General features: G+C 41.7%; 1 protein-coding gene across 1 annotated transcript in view; it reads right to left on the reverse strand.

Annotated features, from left to right (window-relative positions):
• Positions 1–23,640, reverse strand: part of LOC108572211 (optomotor-blind protein) — a 137,118-nt gene that overhangs the window by 235 nt on the left and 113,243 nt on the right. Inside the window, 3 exon segments of the mRNA XM_017934411.1 lie at positions 1–565; positions 9,126–9,202; positions 11,501–11,647. Of these exon segments, the coding sequence (XP_017789900.1) occupies positions 1–565; positions 9,126–9,202; positions 11,501–11,647 (789 nt within the window).

Here is a 23,640-nt window from a genome sequence, read left to right on the forward strand (position 1 = left end):
GGATGGAGCGGGTAGAGTGTACGGTGCGAATCGATGTCCTTTCAGCTGGTGCAAGGGACTGGCCAAGGGATGGGGGTAGTGTGCGAACAGGGCAGGGTGCTGAGACGCTGCTAGAGCTAGTTGAGCGTTGAACAGCATGCCTGGTGTCACTCCACCATGGATACCCAGGGGACTGGGTGGTATCAGAGGGCCTGGACCTGGGTAGAGACCTGGTACCGGGGGGTAGAGGTATGGTAGCAGGGGCGGATGAAGCGGCGGGCCTACAGACACGTCAGGTCTGGGACCCTCTGAGCCCGTTGGACCAGCTCCTCCACCGCTCTCTGAACCAGAGGACTCGCTACCCTCGCCTCTCTCGCTCGTTCTATCGTCCCTCTCGCGAGAGTGTTCGCGTTCGCGCTGATGATGAGCTGGGTGAGGGGTGTCCGGTCCCACGACGTCCAGCAGCTTGTCATCGTCGTCCAGGAGGTCGTTGACGGAGTTCGAGGAGCGACGCTTCTCAGGAGATGCTGGACCACCTGCTGTCAGACGAGAACCGCCTCCTGACACTGTCAACAGCGCCTGCCTTCTGCAACAACGACGCAGAGTTAGCAATGTGATAGGGATGGGTGTTATGCTTGATCAGCTTGACGATCTTTTTAGTAATCATTTGGTGGTATTCTTGTTTTATTGGAACATGGGTGCATGCGGGGTTGACACATTCTGACTTATGAGAAAATATCTGTGGTTCCTCATTCGCAATCGTTCCTAATCAAAATTGTAGCTTTGAAGCTGTTTAGTTTAGTTGAATTCAAATATTCATTATCAAATAATAACATTACCAAAAGTAAAACCTATTTTTCAAGTAGTTTGTTTCATTGGCGCTGGATATATATTTTTGCAAGAATGTTTAGCTTGAAAGGTTTCAAATTATTGGTCGTGTACGTGAAATCTAATAATTGGCAAGTAGAAAGCCCGCATCCTTTGAAACTGACCCTCTAATCGACCCGTTTCGCACCTCGGGCAAATTACAGGCGTTTTAGCAGCGACACGTTGACATTTGTATGGCTGTCGCTTGGCAAGTGTGTGTCTAAAATACGTATCGATCGTTTATGATGCATGTGACGTGTCACTAGATTGGTTATATCGAGCTGACACCGTGTGATTCGTGATTAAATACTTCTATGTTCGAATTTTGGGCGAAACATATAGGGTTCGATGCTCTGGAAACGCATAGCTCTATAAAACTAATTAGCATAGCTATAACGGGGAAGTAGAGTGAATGAAATTTTGGAAGGCCAAATTTTTGATTAATTAGACAGTATTAGAATTATTTCACGATTAATCGTCATATTTTATTTATTTTTGTATTTCGTTTGGTTAGGTTGTTCGACAGTTTTGATTTATTGCGATATTCCAAGCAATTTGCTCTAAAACAACGACACGTTTCAATTTTCGAAGCAATTTCCTTCGTAAAAGCCTGACGAATCCAATTTTCAAACCAATTTGCCGTAAGAAACTTCGCGATTTCGGTTTGAAAACCAATTTGTCCCAAAAACCACCACTCGTCGACACTCAAATCGATCTATCTACGCGACCATTCCAAATCTCAATTACCGAACCGACGTGACTGGAATTTTCACGACTCTCTAGGGCAGCTGGTCTCGGAAATCTGTGCAAAAAGTCTACTGTAAATCTACTGTAATTGAAGGTTTCCGAGACAATTGTTCTCAAAAATCGAAACGCCACTTCTATCACAATTCTTACTCATAACAAAAAAAGTATTGTTCTCAAATAATGGAAATCAGAGAAATCAGTGAACTACCTGTCTCACTCCTAAAACCGACACGACTGGACAATTTCCGAGTTTGACTGCCCAAAAAATTCACACCGAAACTCTAACATGCTCCATTGTACTCAATCCTAACTAGAATCCATCATTCCTAAGCAATCAAATCCCAACAAAATTCAGAAAAAAGGCACTGCAGAATCTCACCGAACCAAATGTTCTAAAACCTCACGAAAAACTTTCCACCAAATTCAATAACGTCACCACGTTCAAGCCTAATCACTCACATCTCTTCAAACATGAAGAAGAATCAATCTACCTTCAATTCCAACGTTTGAACCGGCACGACTCGCAGATCTTCACTATTCTGCTTCTTCATTTGCAAAAGAAGATCCACCGTGTCGGCGCATTAATATTTCAACATCAATGGATTCGTCTCGCGGCAGCGACGATTCGCGTGGCGCGGCAGATCGAGGTGTAAATTAGCGAATTTCAACGAACGCGCCAAGCGAGGCCACGTATCATGTAAGACTCGGCTAGAGCCGCTTGAAAGCCGCATGTAACGAGAGGCTTACCGGTACCTTAATGCCGTGTAATGCGATCAATGCACCGACACAGCCCTGGCAAAACGACGACGAGGTGAAACAGAGAGAGGTGTACAGCTCGTGGGGCATACGATAGAGGGAGACAGACAGAGAGACATGGCGGAGGATACGAATGCGTCGTCGGTGCACGGATGAATCCGTGAGCTTGGAAAGGGTGTTACGCTACGGTTCTCCGGTTTCTGATGCGCTTAAGTGCGAGAGCACGTTAAAATCAATAGTTTGCGTGGACGATACGGGGATTTGGTAAGTGAGCTCCTCTGTTTGCCCCCGTCTCCCTTGACAGATTCGACAGTCTCATAGTGATTCGATGATCTTTTCATTAGGATCTAGATTTTCGGTATTTTCGTTTCACTTTGAGATTTGGGACATTGTGTGGGGTATTAGGTACAGTATGCACACAGGATGGACCATTACAGTTGTATGTAAAGCTTTTCATGGCTCGTTTTTGCGTACAGTGTGGTACAATGAAGTATGTTTTGTCCAAAATTTGTGGATGTTGCAATCAACTATACTTTTGCTCTCGACAAATCGAGAAGTGAAGGGTTAGATAGAAGTCTTCTCAGATTTCTAAAGACTTCTTTGCATAAGAGCATCTAGAAAATATCGGGAGGATTTGAAGATAACTTTGTATGTCAAAGGTGATGTATAGCTCCAATCCTGATTTCTGAGTAAGTATGGCCATTCGACTGTTGTCAAATCGCACGATTATCCGCGAAATCCTTGCTTCCACGACCAATCTCGCTATTTGTACAGCCGCGTGTAGAATGAAGCTTGTAATTGGATTCACTAGGCGTGCTTTTGTCGTGCACGCGACTGTTCCAGTTTCGAACCGGTTCACGACACTTGTTCGCGATTTGAACATTCTTATCTTACCAGAGAATATGTACTCCCTTCTATCTCAGGGAACCATTATCCTCACTTAAGAGGTAACACGAACTGGATTCGAAGACATCTTTTATCAACTGGACAATTAGCGTGATTTCTCATTCATACTTTTCGCGCGCGAAAAATTTTAAACGAAATTTCAGTATCGAATTTTTGTTCCCTATATGCCATCCTATTTTACCGTTTCATTTCAACTGAAGACTCGTACGATTCACATAAAAATTGGCAGAAACCAAAATTAATTCGCTCAAACTCGGAAGCCTCGACTAACAAGTGAAAGCAATCAAGGCTGCGACTGATCAAACTATAAAGTACAATTTACCTTGAGAATTTTTCGCTTTCCAAGAATACTTCGATACTTCTAAAGAATCTCCAAGAAAATTTGCAACGAAGAAACTAGACGAAGAACAACTGGAAGGTATAATTGAATCTACTCCGGATAAATGACAAAAATAATCGACTTAAAACACGTGGAATGGCGATGATCGATAGAGACATCAGCGAAAACTGGATTTTCCCGGGGAACGGGCATTAATTCTGGAAACGTAGGTCGTGGATCGAGGTAGCAAGAATCGATCTCCAATCGTTCTGAAAGCGTAAAAAGCCAGCGTGCGGATCGCTTTCTTGCGGCAATTTCTCTAGATAATCACGCGAGCACGGGTAATATCGATCGCGATTCCGCCCGATATCCGTGATGGCTGCCCGTTTCGGCAAATTGTGCCCGGTTCTCGACTTTCCACGATGAATTATGCATCCCGCGGAAATCCATCGCGCCGCGCCGCCGTAATTGAGCCATTTCAAAAGTCGCCGCACTGAATTATCGGCCGCGCTGATCGCTGCGTCCTACCAATAGGAGTGGGAGTGGATCTCTTTGATCTATGATCGATCACGTGTCTATAGCCTTTGTCAGCCGTCATTGCCAGCCTTGTTGCACTTTTCCTGGAATACCTTGCATTTCTTCGCAACTTTCACCGTGGTTGTAGCACAGTTCATTGACGAACTATGCCATTTTATAGACTGGAAGTTGTTTCTTTCTATTTTGGAAAATTGGGGCGTTGTATCGGTGTTGAGGTAATGTGTAAAAGTTAGTTCGAATTTCGAGAGGATCTGTGATTAACTACAGACTGAAGATATTTCTCTATGATTTAGAAAATGTTCGAATATTTCTTCGAAACAAAAAATTTCAAATGTTCCCTTGAATTTTGATCGTAAAATATTTCTCCGAGAACCTCAGAACACTCCTCTGTTCCAATTAGATAACCTTAAATTCTCACGAGGCCAAATACAAAAGAATCCACGAGAAGTGTCCCAAACATCCACAAACTTCTTTCATTTTCACGACACCCCTTTCGTACTTCACTAATCATACTTTCGTACTTCCTAAACAAACGATGAAAAAATTAAATTCCAGAACGCGTCAGCATACATTCAGAATCATCCTGCCTGAAAACGCCACTCGAGGTGCCGCCCTTCGTATTTTTTCAAGAGATAGAAAATAATCACCCGCAGTCAACGTTCGCTGCTTTTCACCCCCTTTTCGAATCCTGGTGCGAACGTGTGTGTACACATGTGCGTGCATGTACGTGTATTAATCGTGGCGAACGCAGTAGTCAGAAAGACGTTGTTTCACCGTCAACGATCCATTAAGACGGTTCGCCGGGAATCATCGAGCACCGCCAGAGAATTTCATAGGGAATCGCGGGGTGTGCGCATCGAGAGCCGCGCGCAACACCATGGGGTGGTGGTGGAAACACAAAAACGCGGCCGGGGGCTCGTCGCACGTTTGCCACACGAGGGCCCCGTGGTGGTTTCAAGCAACCATCGAGAGAGGTGATTATAAATCCTCCACGATGACAAGATCGCTCTCTCCTTCTCTCTATCTATGGGGTGGGATGACACTAGCTACTGATCGTCGCTTGTCAAAGCCAGAGGCCTTTGTACGCGCTGATTTTACTTCATGTAACGCTGATACTCGCCCATCTGATCATATCATTCTGAACAATTCTATACTTGGCTTGGTTAAATAATTAGGAAGAGATCGAGCGTGATTTTTGAGAAAGTTCAACTTGACATGATCAGAGACTTTCATAGAACCTGGAAAGTTTCATAAATCCAAGCAATTGAAGCAATTCATTTAATGCTATCTGGGGTGAAACGAATTTTAAACATTGCAGATCTACACCGATTCTCCAGAAATTCTTGAATCAATTAACACTTCAAAAATGCATTCAATGCACGCTCTCATCCTTTTTCCATACAACCTTCGCCGATACTGTCACCTTTGTCCCATGTATTGTTTAAATTGTAGTAACTTGGAATTTTCGCCCTTTTTCCATTTCTAAATACAAAACTGAATTCTACAATAGCAAAATACAACGGACCCCCATCCTTTTTCCCCCGGACTCTTCAATTCTCTTTTCAAGAAAGTTGAGCTTTACACTTTTCATAGATCTCACAAACTTTCATATCCTACGCCCTGAATAAATCTCTCATAAATCTAAGCAACTCTCAATTCCATCTTCGATTCATAAATACCTCTCATTATCACAAATACAAATCACATTTATAACATTTTAACCGTAATTCCTGTAATCTGATCAAAAAGGATTAGGAATTGACTCGTACACCAAGCCACTTGTCGATATAATGTCACGTAAACAGCAACAAATGGTGAGGCGTGGCGATTAATAACGAGCAGGAGAAACAAGCGTGGAAATCTGGCCGCGGACAGATTGATTCTTCGCGCGCCATGATACGATCGTTCCGGCGCGTTGCTTGATAAATGACGTGACAACGAGCCGGACCCTGCTCGTGCTCTTTTTTCCTTTTTTCTTCTTTCCTTCCCTTCTCCTACGTGGCTTTTTTCCAACCGAGAAAAATATTTCTTTTTAACCAGCATGACGAATCGACTCGATACGCTCGATTGCCGCTACGCTAGCTGTCTCGTGACCACCACTTGCTGCCTCTCGCTTGGTTAAAAACTTAACGAAATAATGCGTCGGAACTCGCCGTCAGCGATTATATTCAAGATCCACCGCGTCATCGTTGGTTTTTTCGTTTGGAGAAACGGGTTGATTAAGTTAATCGACTCGTTTCTGGGTGATCTTAATCGCGTCCCGCGTTTCCTCGTGATTCTCAATTAACCACTTTGGATTCGTTCCTTCGAATTCCGAAATTTTTTGCCCTGCGAGATTTATAATAGGTATTTCCAGTGACACCGTTTATTGCATTAATTAGATACTCGAAGTGCCCTAATTGCCACCTTGTTTTTTTGCAGTGAATATCGAAACAGCGTAGATTTATGACAGCGATTCTGTAACTTAACCCTAGTGCGTTCTTCCGTTCAGCTATACGCTTAAGGCTTTTGGGTAAAAAGCAAACCCAAAGGTCTTATCTGTAACAATTTTTATTACCAGCACGCCATTTGAACGTCGACAATGAACTTTTAATATAACGTTAAGGGAACATAATCTGGATAACAGCAGAAGTTACTAAAGAAATAAGAAGTCGATGTGTCGAAAAAGACACGAAGACCGCACTAGAGTTAAAATATAAGTCTGAGACTATAAACTTTAATATTTACCATCCGTGGACCAACGAAGGAAAGGAGAAAATGAGAAAAGTAAAAGGGGAAAATATTGCTACTGTTACTTCTCTTAGATTCTTCAGACCAAAGATTCTATTAGTGTCAAAGATAAGTACTCGACGCTATCCAACAAATCAACGAAAAGAAAATTCTTCCGCAACTTTTTACAGGTTGGATTAAAAACAGAAATTCGCAAGCAGAATAAAAAAAAAAAAAAGGAGAAAAGGTAGGAGAGTCCCTGCGTCGCCGGAAGTGTTCTCCCCACCACGAAACCAGCCTTTATACGCCGGTTACTGGCTGTAGCGACGATATAAAATTCAAAGCCACCAAGTGGCACCCTCCACGCTAACGACAGCGCCGCCCCTGAGCATCAGTATGCTAATCCGATGATTGGCTATGTTCCAACCCCGTTCACTCTCTCCCTCTCTCTCTCTCTCTCTCTCTCTTTACCATACGACTCTCCATCTCGTAGTTCTCTGCGGCTTCCTGATGGGATCCGGCCACCCTTAACCGAAACCATAAGCCAAAACTAACCCTTATTCTAATTAGGCGGCGCCACGACGCGCCCCCTGCTTTGCATATTTTCTCGATTAACCTCGCCCTATCTTTATCCGGCCGGCCGTCGGCAGTCGCTTCAATTTCCGCGGAATTTTCTCGACCCCCTGCTTTTTCCAACACCACCATTGCGTCCCCCTCCCCCCTTCAACCCGCCTCAGGGGCATTTATCTAAGGAACTGTTCACCCTCCTAACCGATAGAGTAAATTTTACGGTTCGGGAAAGTGCCACAAAGTTCAATGGTTCTTTACGGTTAATTATTTTCTTGGGGAAAGTGGTTTGTGACGAAGAAGTGATAAAATTAAGATAGAGGGATTTTAAGGTGGGATACTTTTGTTGGAAGCGAATTTGGGATTTGTAAGATTTTATTCCGAGGAATTTATTGTTCCAAGTTGTGGACGGAAAGGTATCGTCTGTTCGGTGATTCTGTTCAATTTGATTAGAACGCTTCTTGACACGTTGTCAATTGAAAAAATTCTAAGGAATTCTGTGCGTTAAAAATTAGTGGTATGAATTTTACAAATGCAGTTTGTCATACTTATTCAATAGCGTTGAAAGTAAAATTTATAGAATGAAACATGGGAACGAAACTTTCCTTAGCGCTTTCATGACTAGTTGGGACGCACATATCCCACTTGAGTACTCGAACAAAAATTCTTTAACAAAATAATTCGGTTACGAAAGGATTAATATGAACGTTACAATAGAAAATGGTTAGGTATGCCTACCTACCTACATAGTTAACAATCTGTTAAGTGAACAACGAAAAAATGAGAAACTACCTTATACCCAAAACCTACCCAAAAATCCCACTAAATCACTCAAAAACTACTTCACCGATCTCATAACTCAAAAAACTCCAACCACAAAATTCACCAAAGATTAACCACTTGCTCTCTTCCAGTCAACACTATGAGAACACAAATTTCCATTTAATATCCCCTTAATACAATTTATCCCTAAATCACCCTAAAATTCCACTTAACAAAGAATCGAAGCTATTCTCCTCTGGAACCACATAAAATGCACACTGAGAACTACTAATGACGGGTATCACCCTTTCAGCAACCCTTTCCACCCTACCTTGGACCGTCGTCTTCCGTCATCGCACCTGAACGGCGACAAATTGCCGGAGCTTAGTCCTGGCTTTCCCTTGGAGCGGGGATTACGCGATGTTAACAAGCCTGACACGAGGCGTATATGCATGAAGCGATTTAAACTCGTTCGGAATCCCGTTCGAGTAGTCGGGACGAAATTGAAACGGGTGCTGGGACCCATGACCCTTCGCCTATATAAGCTCGTAAAGCCGCGATATTGAATACAAATGGACGATACCGGGGTGCAAATGAGCCACGTGAAACCAATCCCTCCCTTTCCTGGACCCTGGGGGCTGAACCTTAATAGCGTGGTTCGAGGGGATAGAAGCTCGACGATCAATTAGATCTATCTAGAAGACAGCAATTGCTTTTTGTTCCACGGGCCTTTTCGATCAGGCGGAAGGGGTGAATTGATCCTTCGTATGGTTGTTTTATGGGATTTTTATTTGTTTCTTGATGAGGGCATTTTTAGTTTTGTCTTCTTCTGAGGATTATGAAGAATTTTGGGAGGTTTGAAGAAAGGCTTGAATTAATGTGATATTGGTTAGTTTAAAGGATGATTTTTTTGGTGGGAAAGGTAGGTTTCTTTTTTTATATATGGATTTTCAGAAGTTTTGAAAGCGATACTCACTTTTTCTCGCGCTTCCCCGCACCAGTGTCCCGAAATCCCTTCGCGAACGGGTTGTTATCGATCTTCAGCTGGGTGATCTGCAACAGAAAGGAATTTTGATGAATACAAACTCACGATGTTTATAGCTACTGAAAATAATTAATTGAACATTCTTCCAGTGACAGATAAATGATTATTTCGAAGCTGTTATTATACTTCACAATGGACGTTGTTATTTTAATGCTCGAGAATTTATTACAAATATACAGTAAAAATATTTCAAAAAAATTCAAGTAGGTATAATTACACACTTCATTTTCTATCTTTATCAAATATGTATCTAATGTGAAAAAATTGATCCATCTGAAGAAAAAAATAAAACTCCAAACAGATCTATATTTTGAAATCTCAATAATTCCTAATATACAATACGAACAAATTTGTTCAGCTCAAGACAAAACTAATCCCTGTGACTTCCATTTGCAACAAATCTGTCATAAATCCAATGAAAATCCACGATTTCGTTCTTCCACAATTTCTCTTCCCACGAGATATTTTTTCATAATCAAACGGTCGAAAGTTACGAGGAATCGGCGGTACGATACAGCCGCGAGCGGATCAGACGGGTTTCAAGAAACGCAAGGAGGGCCAGGCCGCTCGAAAAGATCGACATAGGCGATATCTTTCTTCCGGCCGCAGGAGATACCGGGAAGCAGCGGCGATAACGACGAAGGGAGGACTCTCGCGACGAAAAATCCGGACAAGGGGCCCATTTTGCGCCCGTGCCACCTCGAGGATAATGCGTACCGGGAAACACTGTGCTTCCGGGAACCCTCTCGCTACCGTACGCGCCGAAGGGGATTTTAATTAGGCGAAAGATGAACGGAAAAAAATATCCATTCGCCCCTTCTCGAACTTCTCTCTCCACCTTCTCCCGAATTTTATATATTTTTATTTTCAAAAATGTACTCACTATTCGAGGGATGAAAAGTCAATTACAACTATCTTATTCTTCTCCCTGAATAATCTTCGACTTTTATTTGTAAGGAGTGCTTTAGACATTCTTGAGAATAGGAATTTTGGGACAATTTTTAGGAGAATAATCGATGAAATATTATCTATTACCGCGAACAGAATTTCTGGAGCACACACATATCTAAGTAATGTATTTAGTATTTTCGTACGATGACGAGGAGCGAAAATTGAAATTTAATTCACGAGGGAGGAAAGTGGGATTAATCAGCACTGAACTAATTTGAAAAGGGTGGATTTGAGATTCTCGGTGATTTTCAATCTTCATTTCTAGGGGGTGATATCGAGGTCCATGAAAATTTCTCGTTAAAACAGTTAATGATCGAATAACGAGACAAAATTTCTGGAGATCACGTAAAGATCACGGAATAATTCGTAACGAGGATATCCTTTCTAACTGATTTAGCCCCCCTCGAATTCGCCTGTGGGATTCCTCGCTTTGTTTTTCGCCCGTAATTTCGCGAACAAACGACGCGGTGGCTTGTTAATTAAACCGGCCGGGGCCGGCTGCACTCCGCCCGTTAATTACAACATTTTCTTTAATTAATTTAATTAATTCGATACCCGGCCACACGGCCGGTTCTAAACTTCGATAATTAATATGCACCGTGGGTGATACTCGATAATAACATTTCAATGAAGGAATAGATAACGTTGTTACACTCCATCACCTTGTGCACGCGAATAGAGGAACTAAACATTAATTAACACGAGCATCCTTGCAATTATTCGCCCTTCAATATGCACATACTATCTCAAACAAAAACAAGAATACACACTTCCTTTCCAATAAATTTCTTCTTCTTCATTCACCGAACCTATGGGTACCAAAAACAAATTTCCTACGAAACCAGAGAATTTTCATCGGAAAATTAAGGGAAAAAACACTCCCTCTCAGATAAATTTCTTTCGAAGAAAATTTCATTCACGAAACATAGGGGTACCAACGAAAATTCCCTGCAAAACCAGAAAAATCCCCAGACGAGAATTTTCATTTGTAAAGTGAGAAAAAAAACACATACTCCCTCTCCGATAAATTTCTTTCGAAGAAAACTTCATTCACGAAACCCACGGGTACCAACAAACATTCCCTACAAAGCCGGAGAAATTCCCAGACAGAGAATTTCCATCTAGAGAAAACTTTTCCTTTCATTGTAAAATACAGATCGGCCCCCTTCGAACAAAAAACTCATCGACAAAAGACAGAAGTCGATCAGACTCTGAAATCATCCCAGAATGCAACCTGGACTAACGAGTTTCCTCTAGGAAGTTACCATAGTCGTTGAACACACAGACTGGCGATCGACCGGCGACGTGGTCGGGTCAGTCACAGTTCCGGAAATAGGAAGCAGACGTTCACTCACCTTCTCGTTCTGATAGGCGGTCACCGCGATGAATTCCGTCTCCTTGAAAACGTAACTCCTGAACGTCGAGTAGGGAAGCTTCAAGATGTCGTTGGCTCGCACCAGGTGAAACCTCGGCTGGTACTTGTGCATCGAGTTCAATATCGTCTGAAACAGCAACAGGGACCGTACATTGGGACAGACTGTTTCACGGTAGAGCTCGTGCTCGCAATCGTTTCTCTCTCTCTCTCTCTCTCTCTCTCTCTTCCTTTCTTTCATTCTAGCTCTTGTAAAAATGTCTTTTCAAGAAATCGACTGGCTGCAAGAGACAAGCGTCTTGTACGAGAGTTGCTTGTATACGTGTGTTGAATGTCTATGTTGGAAACACTGCTGGAGTTAGCTTAGACGTTGGAGAAATGTGTGGAAATTTGTTTGGTATTGTTAAAAGAAATTTTGCGATCGTAGTGAATTTTGTGACGAGTAGTTATCTGTGATAAACAATTTTAATCGATAAAATGTGGCACAATTTTGGGTATAAATGACGAATTGGTTAGTTCAGATGTACATAAATCGTGACAAATTTTTGAAAATTTATTCAGTTACCTATCTCTCATATTTGCAGCCAGTGTTACCCAATTTTCCATTGAATTTACTGTAACATCGATCCACGACCAATATATCAGACGAACGATTAAAAATTTCCTTCGATTCCTGTTTACCAATTTCTCTCGATTAATCTCATTTTCATTGTAACCTGTATTCTTGACTGATATATTGTGCATCGTGGCTCACGATTGAAAAGCAAGGCGTTTCGTAGGAAGGGAGAAACCGCTAAGAGAAAGAGGAAAGCAGGACAGAAGAGGCACGAATTCTAGTCGGAGTTTATCATGCTCGTTTCGCATTCCGAAAGCGCGGTCACAGATTGAGAAGATTATTTCGCAAAGCGGCATAATCGTTGCTCAAGTTGCTTCATGCAGCGCTGATCGGCTTCGAACCGTAAACTCGTTCTAAAGCTCGTCTTTCTTTCTTCTATCTTTTCTTTGTCGTTCTTATATCCACAACGACGACGACTGTGATTTCCTTCATGTCAATCAATGCGAATTTTACCATCGTTAGCCTCCAATTTTCTAACCTCTACCATAAACTCTACCATAATTATATTACGTAACAACAGAATCACTTTTAAAGATCTCTTTCGAAGATGAAGAAACAACAGAGAAGAATATTCCGGTACTTTTGTTCCTTTATCTCGAATAAATAAAAATAGCAATGGATTTGGAGAATCTTCGAAGCGATGGAGAGAGGTAGAAAATGGCGGTGATCACGTGTGTAGGCAGTTTTCAACGGCGGCGTAATCTTCGTTTTTAATGGCGAACACTTTAAGAGCGATTCGCGCACAGAATAAAACGATCGGTTCGCTTTTAGTTCGGGCGCGCGCCAATGCAAATGGCGCGGTAGCAGCTAACAAGATTGCACAGGACATTCCATCGTGGAATGGACGCAGCATCGCTGGCGTCTCGATAAATCTACGTTCCATCCTGGAACCGCGGTAATTACGCCGCGGAATTTTCGTAATGGAGAACAGGCCAGTCACTATTTTATACACCGCGACGGAAACGTTCAACGATTTCGCCCGTGTGACGAATAGTACCCCCCCTTACAGATATCCATTCTTCGCCTTAAACGTAGCTAGTTAACATCGAATTCCTTTTTTATTTGGAAAAATCCCGATTTATCTGCGTGACTCCATTTGCCAGTCAATTTTCAGTGATAAATAGGATGATTCCGACTGCGAAAGAATGGCAATTCATTCGGTGGTCCTTTTTCAGTGATAAACGGGAATCTGGTAACTGTATAGGTTACTTGTTAAATTTTTAGAAAAATGCCAGATTCTTTTTAAATTTTGATTAAAATAACAGGGTGACTTGTCACGATATTAAAAAATCCTGGCATTGTCATCTATTGGCGGTAAATACAATCGGTCGGGTTTGTTATTTATTTTAACCAACGAGCATATGCAGAGATTATAAAGAAGCACGTGCGTGCGAACGAATATCGAACAGAAACCCACGATCCGAGTTTTCGCATAGGAATTTCTAGACTGGTATTACACGTAACAAGATAAGTACGTTAACTTTATTTCTACGTGATTGTCTTTCAAATATGGTCGGGTTTGTATAACCATCGTGGAAATTATTCATTTCTATCTCGTTAATACAATATTTCTGAAAACTCAAGCAGCAATAATTGTCATAATTCCATTATGACTAAAAGTGAAACGTGTTTTCTGTTCTTTAGCTGTCGTCTATCGTACAAGTTAGAAAGAAATAGAAAACCGGAGATATGTATAAAGCAATACAAGCGGTTATAGGTAAAAGAATTGGATTTTTGAAGAAGAAATATTCTACTCCTAGAGGAACTTCGTTCCGTTTTATTAAACAATTAAAAGAGAGCCCAAATCTTTCGATTGAAGCAATTGTAGACGATTCTTTGTAATTTGTATAAAGAATAGCAAATTTTGTGTTTTTTTAAATAAAGATAATTATCAGACACGTTACTTACTTATTTAAATCCTACATTCCATCTTCGAAAAAGTAAATTCGATGTAATAGGGGAGAGTCGTGCAGTACCGGCCATTCTAAGTTCTTGTACTATAACTCGGGCTAAAGTTGGTAAAAATGAAATTTCAGAAAAGTAATTTGTAGTACAAAGGGTGCTTAATAAAAGGGGACAAATCGTTTTTCTTAAATTTTCTCATAAAGATAAATAATTCGTAGAAATAGAAAAGTTGCAATTTGCTGCGAACGAAAAATTGTCGTACAGTACCGGCCAGCTACGTAGTTGGTAGATTTGAAGGTCTAAGTAATAAATAATGTTAGTAAGAATCATTTAAAAATAGAATAGAACTTTTATTTAGGCACGTCTACAAATATCACAGGTAAAGTGATCGATATTTTCTTGATCCGTACACTCCACGTGAGCCCAACCATTGCAGCTATGAAAAATAACTTTTGTCGCACGGAACACCAGCGTAAACGTTAGACGTCTTAGAACTCTGGTAATACTGAAGAGAAAAGAACGTCGCCGGAATACGTTGCTCAGGACTATAGTATTCATTTGTTTTTCCATCAACAGTGCAGTCAACTAACAGTATAAGCGAGATCTAGCTTTGGCCGGTACTGCACGTCTCTCCTATGCTATTCCATATTAGGCGAATAAAGTATCTCATATTAGGAGCACCATCAGCCACATATGGGAAATGAAGACCTCAGTAAAAATAGTAAATATTATCTAAACTGTTATTATATCTTAAATTTGTCTATTACCAGTCAGAATAGCGTAAAATTTCCTACAGAACCACAATATTTAAGTTTATATAAAAGCACTATAAATAGGATATTACGATAACTCAGTTTACGTCGTAGAAATTCAAGCAGAATTCTTTTTTTTTTTTTAGTTAATATACGGATTGTATTAGGTAAAGGATTAATAAGAGGGAATAGATACGGTGAACCCACGAGCTAATTTAAGCATCGGTGTTCTTTATCGATCTTTCAGATCAGATTTGTTAAAGGTTATGTTGATCCACTAATAGCTTCATTCTTATTCAATCGTTAAGTATATCCGATGACTAAGCCCGGAACGCTGTTTAAATAGATGCAAGAATTACACAAATCCAAGTGCATCGAACAATGAGGAATATCCATCAATTACTTATGAGATTTCTATCGTAAGATGGCGTCTGTATTATAACCTAACCAGCTACGTACATCATAATTCTGCTTCGAACAACTCTATTAGAACCTGATATTTAGAATCTGCGAAGACGAACAATTTGTGCTGTATAATTAGATTATTTTAGAATAGACTTTTTAATTCAATGCTAATTTTTACGCAAGTACTCAACGTTCATGCGAGCACCAAAATTTTCAAAATCCTTTCCGTGAGAATTCAATTTTCCCAATCATCCTGTTTCACGTGAAAATTCTTAAAATCACGAAACAAATGGGATTCGTCATTCCGACAATTATAATCACTTCACAAATACACTTTCACAAGCAAAAATCACAGGAAACATCCTCCTCACGCCTCCATCGCAAAAATGAAAAAACACCTCCTCTCAACCGTTTTATCGCTCTCCATTCAAAACCTACTCTCCAATCCCTCACCCTAGAAACTTTATCTCTTCACAGAGCAAAGAAAAAAGAATGCCACCGCACCAGAGAGCCGCGATCCATCATCGAAGACAAAGGATCCACGCGACAGATCTCGTCCAAGTTTCCGCGTGATCGTCGATCAGTGGGAAAGCAAAGTCCTCGAAAACACATGAGACCCGCGGTAAGAGGCGGCGGGGGCGGGATGAGGAGGAGGAGGAGGGAGGAAGAAGGGGGCAAAGGCCGCGATAACGACGCAGCAAAGAGAGAAACGGTGTCCAATGGACGCCAACACTGGAGAGGAGAGGAGAGATGAGGGGGGGAGAATTCCCCGGCGGATCTGGCAATAAATAAAACGGCGCGCGCGCGCGCGCGTTCGCTTCCTCCTTCTCCACCTCCTCCTCCGCCACCACCGTGGAAATATCGCGATCACGCGAGAAAGAGAAGCTGTTGGCCCGCGGCGGTCGCCATTATGCGCGGCTCAGCACAAAGGGGAAATAATTAGCGCTGCTCGGCTGATAAGCCGGCCAATCTAGGCGTTTGTCATTAGCCTATCAAAGCGGGGAGAATACCACGGTCCTTCTTGCTCTTTTACGGTGTCCCTCTCTTTGCCCCCTAACCACCACCACCACCACCACCTCCCTCTTCCTTTACTCTATTCCACGAGAGGTTTAGTATTCTGGTTTGAGGTTCAGCTATCTTCGTTCTCTTCTGGCGTGGACCTTCGGCCCCGACACGCCTCCGGCGCCGTGGAAAATATGTGCGAACCGCCGATCAGAGCAATTAGTATTTCTACTGGCGACTAATGGCGCGCGAGCCGCCTTTTCATGCTTACGGCAAACAAGCACTCGAATGGAAGTTGCTTTCTGAGGGAATTTTCAGAGATTTTTCTGTATGGAACAGTTTCTTTCGATGAAGGATTGTGAGGCAGCGAGGGAAGGTTTGAATTGTGAAAACTGTATCACTTTGTTGTGTGCGATTCTGGAAAGAGATGAAAGGGTAAAACGAAGCTGTGTTAAATATGTAATTACGGCTTTGCAAAGGATAGATTCGTAATTGGTTCAAGTGACTTCGTTTCTTTGCTGAATTTCCAGTGGTTTTGAAAGAAAATCGTAGAGCCAATCTCTGCTAAGTTTGCACTTAATTTGCACCAAAATGATACGAAACAATTACGAATCTAAGTAGAACTTCTGTCTTACATGTCAACGCCCTAATAAGAATTTACGAGGGACACAATTACACACTTGCTACCTCGTAATATTTATCCAAACCCATCTAACATAGACTATAATCAAATATTTGGACCACCCAGTATATTAGGTCCTTGCACATGAAATGGCAATGTTCGCAACAGAATGACATCAATTGCAATATGAAAAAGTGAAACCTACAGTCTACTGTTTTAAATGCATAATTTGTTTCACAGAAAAATTCTAATTAAATTCGAGCGATTTCCTTCTACGAATTAAAATTGAGACAATCTGTTAGCAATACTCAGATTTTCACAATAGCCTAAATTCACTTGTAATTCGTTGGTAGAAATGTATCTGAGACAAAAATGAATTTTGTCTACGTTACTGTAGTTGAAAGTTTCACGTGCAACGACCCAATACAATTACTTCTAATCAGCAGCATTCTAAATCCTCGAAACCCCAGCAGCTTCCTGCTCCTCAGGCTTCTTAAACCAACATAAAAGAAGAGAGGAGGCATTCCACTCTGAGCGTGTCTTCGATCATCGAGGTCCTGGCGGCGCGTTGTTTGGCCAACCGATCGTACAGAAGGGCAAACAAGTCTCTCTGCTTACGAACGAAAGGGTTTGCTGGCTATGTGGACGCCATCGACGGCTCCTTTCCGCGCGGAAAGTCGCGCGGCGAAAGAAACGAAGAAACGGGGAGACAAAGAGGTGTCTCTTTCTTCCTCTTTCAACGTTGGCTTCTTCCTTTCTCACGCAGGCGGCTTCAGGCGGCCCTTTTCACTTTGAGGGTTAAGAAGTTAGCTGATGGTTCGAGGATTACTTAGACTCCGTACATAAGGCAACTGTGCATAAGCCAGTTAGTTTGCGCTGCACACAGCCTCTGAAAACGAGAGAGGCTTCCTTCGTTCTCCTTTTTTCAACGCGCCCGCGTTTCTCTAGCGCCTTTCTCTCTCTCTCTCTCGCTCTCTTTTCTTGCCTTCTTGCTTATAGTGGAGCAGGAATTTTGACTGTCACCGAGGAATTTGGATTTAGTTTTTTGCGAATTTTTTGAGGAACACGTGTATGTAGTAGATTGCAGTAGCTGAAGTATGTTGAAATTTTATGTCAATTCTATTGATCTCTGCCCCGATTACTGAACTTATAGAGTGGTATAAAATTTCAAGTAGAAAATGCTGTAACATCGAGTTCATTTCTCATCCACTCCCAATTTTTCAATTTCTATCTTATCTTACTGCACCAACAAGTACAAACCTTATCAAAGACGCAATACCCCATAGTCTAAACTTAAACTAAGACCGTCACACTTCACCAACCATCAAATGAATCTTCCAAAAGGATCTACATTCATCGGGAACACCTACATCCAATCCTACCACTCTTCAAAACCATTCTCATCTCAGAATCTAAGTCTAGCTCGTTACATTGTGACATCCTTCAAACAAAATCGAACAATCAAACTGCACAAAGTGTTCGAAACCAACCGGTCGGATATTTCTAAGCGGAGACGCGCGTCTGAGCGGCGGCTGATCGGCAGGAAACGAGGTAGAAGCGTGTGCAGCTTCGTGATTCGAAGTAGGTGGGCCCCAGGTAGCCAGGACAGATAACACCCGGAGATTACCGCGGACAGAGTCATTAGCAGCGTCGGCTTCTGTGTCGGCCAGGATATTCTCTCACTTTCCTCGACCTCCTCCTTCTCCTCCACCTTCCTTCTGCTATGTCCTACCTCTCTCCATTCCCCTCTCTCTCTCTCTCTTTGTCTGCCCGGTCAATTCACGCGGCACGATACGTATGTATGTCGTTTTCTTCCTTCGACTTCTTCAAGCCTCCTTTTACTCGACGTTTTTCAACTCTTTTCTATGGATGATGGGAGTTCGAGTAGCAGTTGCTATGGGTTAGGTTTCTTCGAGTCTTTTGGCGAGATTTTGAGGTTGGTCTTAGGATGAGACTTGGTTTTTAGTTAAAGCACCATGGTAGCTTGTTTCCTTGTATCGTCTTCTTATTTTTTTAAGAACTTTTGCTGTTATCAAGTTTATGTTCCTTTAACATTGTATTGAAAGTTTATCGTCTAGATTCATATGGCGTGGCAAAAATTGTTACACGCAAGACTTTCGGGTCTTTTTTGACCCAAGACCTTAAAGAAACGGAAGAACGCACAAAGGTTAAAATAACGTAGAATTGAAAGGAGTACAGGATGAGATTCTTGAATCTTGCTTCAACCTCTTCAGCGACGATTTTTTTTTTCAAGTTAGGAAAGATGATTTAATTTTTTGTGTAGCTATATTTCAGTCATTTTAAATCGATACCAACTGAACTGTTTTTCATATTACGAGATTATGCGATGAATAATTATCATTATATTCTCATATTTCGTCAAACATAGTATTCACTAATATTGGAATTTAAAAAGAAAATGAAACTTGTGTCGATGTCCCTGAAGAAGTCAGAAACATTTAATTAAAAATTCGTCACCATGTACGAAGAGCAGATATCTATACACGTTATATCTGATAGAATGTGTTTCACTCGAAGTAAAAAACAAAAATGATACAACATAGACTAGAAAAAGAACCCAAAATAAATCGTAGAACATCAAGTTTCAAACAATAAACCCTAATGAAATGAACATTCCCAAAGACCCAGTCGATCCTCAAATCACACCTTAATCCAAACCCTCAAATCCCCTCAATCCACTTACACGCGTATCCAAAAACTGAGCAATTAAGCTCCCACCCTCTTCCCGAGCTAATCGTCGTCTCTCCAAGAGAGGGACAGAGAAAGAAGGTCAAAGTAAGGAAAAAAAGAAAAGAATGACAAGTCTCGTAACGTTCCCTCGCGTGTCTTTTCCTACCTTCCTCCAAGAAGAGAAAAGGTAAGAGAAAAAAGAAGCAGCTCAGCGCAAAGAAGCGCTGCTGTGAAGAAAGAAAAATAAGTCCATGGAAGAAGTAAGGTGGAAGTAGGAGGAGGAGGAGGATGAGGAAAGGGTAGAAAAGACGTTAAGCCGCACGCGTCAGACGCGGCACGGGGGTGGTGGAGGTGAAAAGGGTGGTGTAGACAGTGGCGCCACCTTGGCAGCAAGCGGCAGAGGAGCGAAGGCAAGGCGTGTGCAGAGGGTCCTCCGTGTGCACCGTGTGTCGGGGGTGCGAGAAAGAAAAGACGAGGAGGAGCAGGAAGGGGGGTGGAACGCGGAAGAGGAGAAGGAAGAAGAGGAGGTGGTCGTCCTGGTATCGACCGGCTGAAAAAGGGGTGGATTTTTCTACCCCTGGGCGGAGGACCAGCGTTGGGGGACGTGTTCTGGACTCGATTACGACTAGCCCACCTCTGATCTCCGAGCGCCACGAGGAAACTCCTCGCTTCGTCCCTCCCGTGCTCGAGCTTTCACCCCCGGCTCACGTTCTTTCTTCTCTCTGCACAGCCTGCACGTTGGGGGATGTGTTTCTTGACTTGGTTCTATTTTCTTTTTTTGCTTCTTACTTTTTACTTCTTCTGGTTTGATGTTCTTTTTCTTTACCTCGCTGGTTCATGGGCTTGTGTTTATTTGTTTGGCTGCCTCAAGTGGAGGGAGGTTTCTGTGGGATGACTTGTGGGTACATGGAGGTGAAGGTTGAGGTTCTCTTGGTGCTGCTTTTTCGGCGAGAATTTTTTTATCCTCGTGTAAGTGTAACGATCGAATTGGCGAGTAATGAAATTTTTACAAGAAACCGGTGGTTGTTCCTTATAATTCGAAGATATTGAGAATGCATATTTTCCGGTACTGCTCTTTCACTGAAAATTGGAGATAGTGCATTTTTCCAGGAAAATTTATTTACCTTTGCGTAAGTCAGTGACGTCTGAATCGAGGAACAAAGGAATTTCTGACAGCAAACACGATCTGTATATGTTCTCAAGAGTGAAATAGAAGTACAGGATCTCGATTCAACAGAATTGCTCTCTGCTATCTCATTGATCTATTAAAAACGTTGCGAAGTGAACTGAATCCAAGCAAAGAACTCAACCAATTAAAATCACAACTGGACACATTGAAGGATGAAGGCAAACCTAAGCAAACCTCTCCATACCGCCTCCTCTCATGATATAACGCAGAAAAGAATTCAAAGTACCTCTCAAGGGAGTCAGTACCTTCTAACACACAAGAGCAATTCTGTGTCAAGCTGGTTATTACCATTTCTAAAGCGAAAATCACTCGAGCCATTCTGTCCCACGCGATCTGAATGGAAACAGCGTGAGTTAATCGGCTCGGGCGAACTTCGACACCGGCTCGATTCCTCGGAATCCAATTAATCCCCGGATCGGATCTAAGTTCGGGGAAGCGGCGCGTGGGAGCGGTCACGTACCCTTTCTTGGAACGAATTACGCGTCCTCCGTTTCTATTGCTTTGGTACACATGGAATTGCCGACCGTGGATAGCCAGAAACGTTCGGTTTACCGTATATTACCCGTAAAAAGAAATTACTCGCTGCAGTTTTTTAAAAATAACACTGCAAGAAATCTGCCAGCCTTAAACATATTTAATCCATTCTTTCACAATAGCTTCCCTCTATCAATCACAATATTTTTCTCATCCCATCTCTCTTGTTCCCTAGACACACCTTCGATAGAATTTTTGCTTTTGAAAAATTCAGGAAGCAGGTAATTCATAAAGATTCCGAAAATTAACCTAAGGAACGTATAGAATTTCCAGAAGAATTTCTATCTTCTGAAATAATCAGCGACGATCACACCGAAAGTTATAATTTTCACATTTCTATCTAACATTCCTTGTTCATCTTTCTGAAGACCATTAAGGAAGCATAAATAGTGAAATGACTCGTTAAGAAACACTCACACGATCAGATATAAAAAAATTTTTTCCACTTAATCATTCCGTCATTAAGAGCAGCAATTCCGTATGCAGCGGCACAATAAGTCGTCGAGTACAGTGGTTGCGCTCTTCACGACTTTCTTCGCGGTTAGGTCGCGCGTGGATTTCTCTAAGAAAAGAGAGAGAGGGAGAGAGAGAGAGAGCAGAGGGAAAAGAAAAATGGATCCTCCGGGCTTTCTGCGGCACTTTGCCCGGCCGGAAGTTAATTGGCCCGAATCGAGGGTGGCTTTTCCATCATCCGGTTCACGGCATTATGGCCGGCTCGCACGTGAGCCAGTCTACCAATGGGAACGCGAGTCGATGCTCCCTACGACCGAGAACGACCGCTTCCAACGATGTTCCTCGCCTTTCTTCCTTCCTTCCTTCCTCGAGCTTGATTCCAACGATCGGACGCGATAAAACGCGACGCCTGTTCGATAAAGGCGTTCTGATACCGTGGAAGGGAGCCTTCTCGATTTTACGATATTCTTGGGGGGAGTTCAGAATGTTGATTTATGTGTTATTAAGAAACGGGAGGAGTAATTAGGATTTCCTAAGTGATGGAAGCTATTTCAGAGAAATTATTTTTTGCTCTGAAAGGGATCTTTACACTTCGAGTGCGGATAAGTTCGGGACCGTTGTGCATTACAAGTTGTACAAAAATTTGCAGAAAAAATTGCGCAATTTTTTAACGAATCTTTTATCTCTCAAATCGATCGAAACGAAATAATGGTGGAAAATGCATTTTTTGCTGTGAAAAGGATCTTCACACTTCAAGTGTTAATAAGTGTGAGACCACTGCGTATTATAATTAATTGCGAATTATAATAAAATATTTCAATACTTGAAACTAACATTTTTCACGGAATGTTTAAAATCGTAAAATAAATTTCTCTAATTTATCGGGTGACAATAAAATAGGAACAACTATAAATGAAAGTGGAACGATTGGATTAAAGAGAAAAGAGGAAGGTTTATCAGTTACAGTGGACGATCAGCAGGTCAACGTCAGGTTGGTACTCGAACATTTTCGAGGCGGAATTGCTCCTTTTTTCGGAAGATCTATCGATGCTTCGGTTAATCGTAAATTACCAGGTGGTATCGAGTTAACGGGCCACGATAGTACCTATTTACTTTCATTCAATGATCAAAGAACCGCGTTAAACCGATAACGCTTATCAGTTAGTGAACAGCGGCTCTATTCAGCCTCCGGGATTTGCTCCAGTTGCGGGAACTTCTTCTCCCGTGTGAATAAAACTAATTTTCAATTTAACTTTCAATTTATGTACATCGAGTAGATTTCTACGATTTAGTATGATAAAGTGATTTTGTTTTAATAGTGGCGCGATGTTTTTCAATGCTGTTTACTCAACTCGACCAGCCCCCACTGGACAGTGGCCAAGATGGCTGAATAAGTTGATTAGCAAATCAATTGCGGAAATTAATAATAATGAGGATGGTCGTGACTCTATGGTTGCTCCTCGACAGGTTCGAGTCGATCTAAAAAAAGGCCTCAAGATAATGCGATAATGCTTCATAAATAATACCTACGTAGCCACCCTTCGTTCTTTATCAATGAACCAGATGAACAATACGAAAGATTGAAAGAGAATCTGTCTATTGATTCAACGTAAAACAACGCATACTCATCCTCTCTCTATTTCCATCTACGATATAAACAAACAACAATTATAAAGTATTACAAAGACAGAATGAATCGATAAAACTAAACCTAAATCGTCTCCATTGTTATAAATAAAATGAACGTCTCAAAACTAGGAACTACCAGAAAAGAAAATCCTCCTTTCACAAATATAAAAAGAACGTCTCAAAATTAGGAACTATGATCGAGCAATAATTACAATTCCACATCATAAAGAAAGAATCGATCGATGAAGCTAAACCTAAATTGCCTCCGTCGCAAATAAAAACAAAACGTCTCAAAATTAGAAATTATTTAACAAAAATTTCTTAC

This window comes from Habropoda laboriosa, unplaced genomic scaffold (assembly GCF_001263275.1).
Source record: "Habropoda laboriosa isolate 0110345459 unplaced genomic scaffold, ASM126327v1 scaffold65, whole genome shotgun sequence".
NCBI classification, from domain to species: Eukaryota; Metazoa; Arthropoda; class Insecta; order Hymenoptera; family Apidae; genus Habropoda; species Habropoda laboriosa.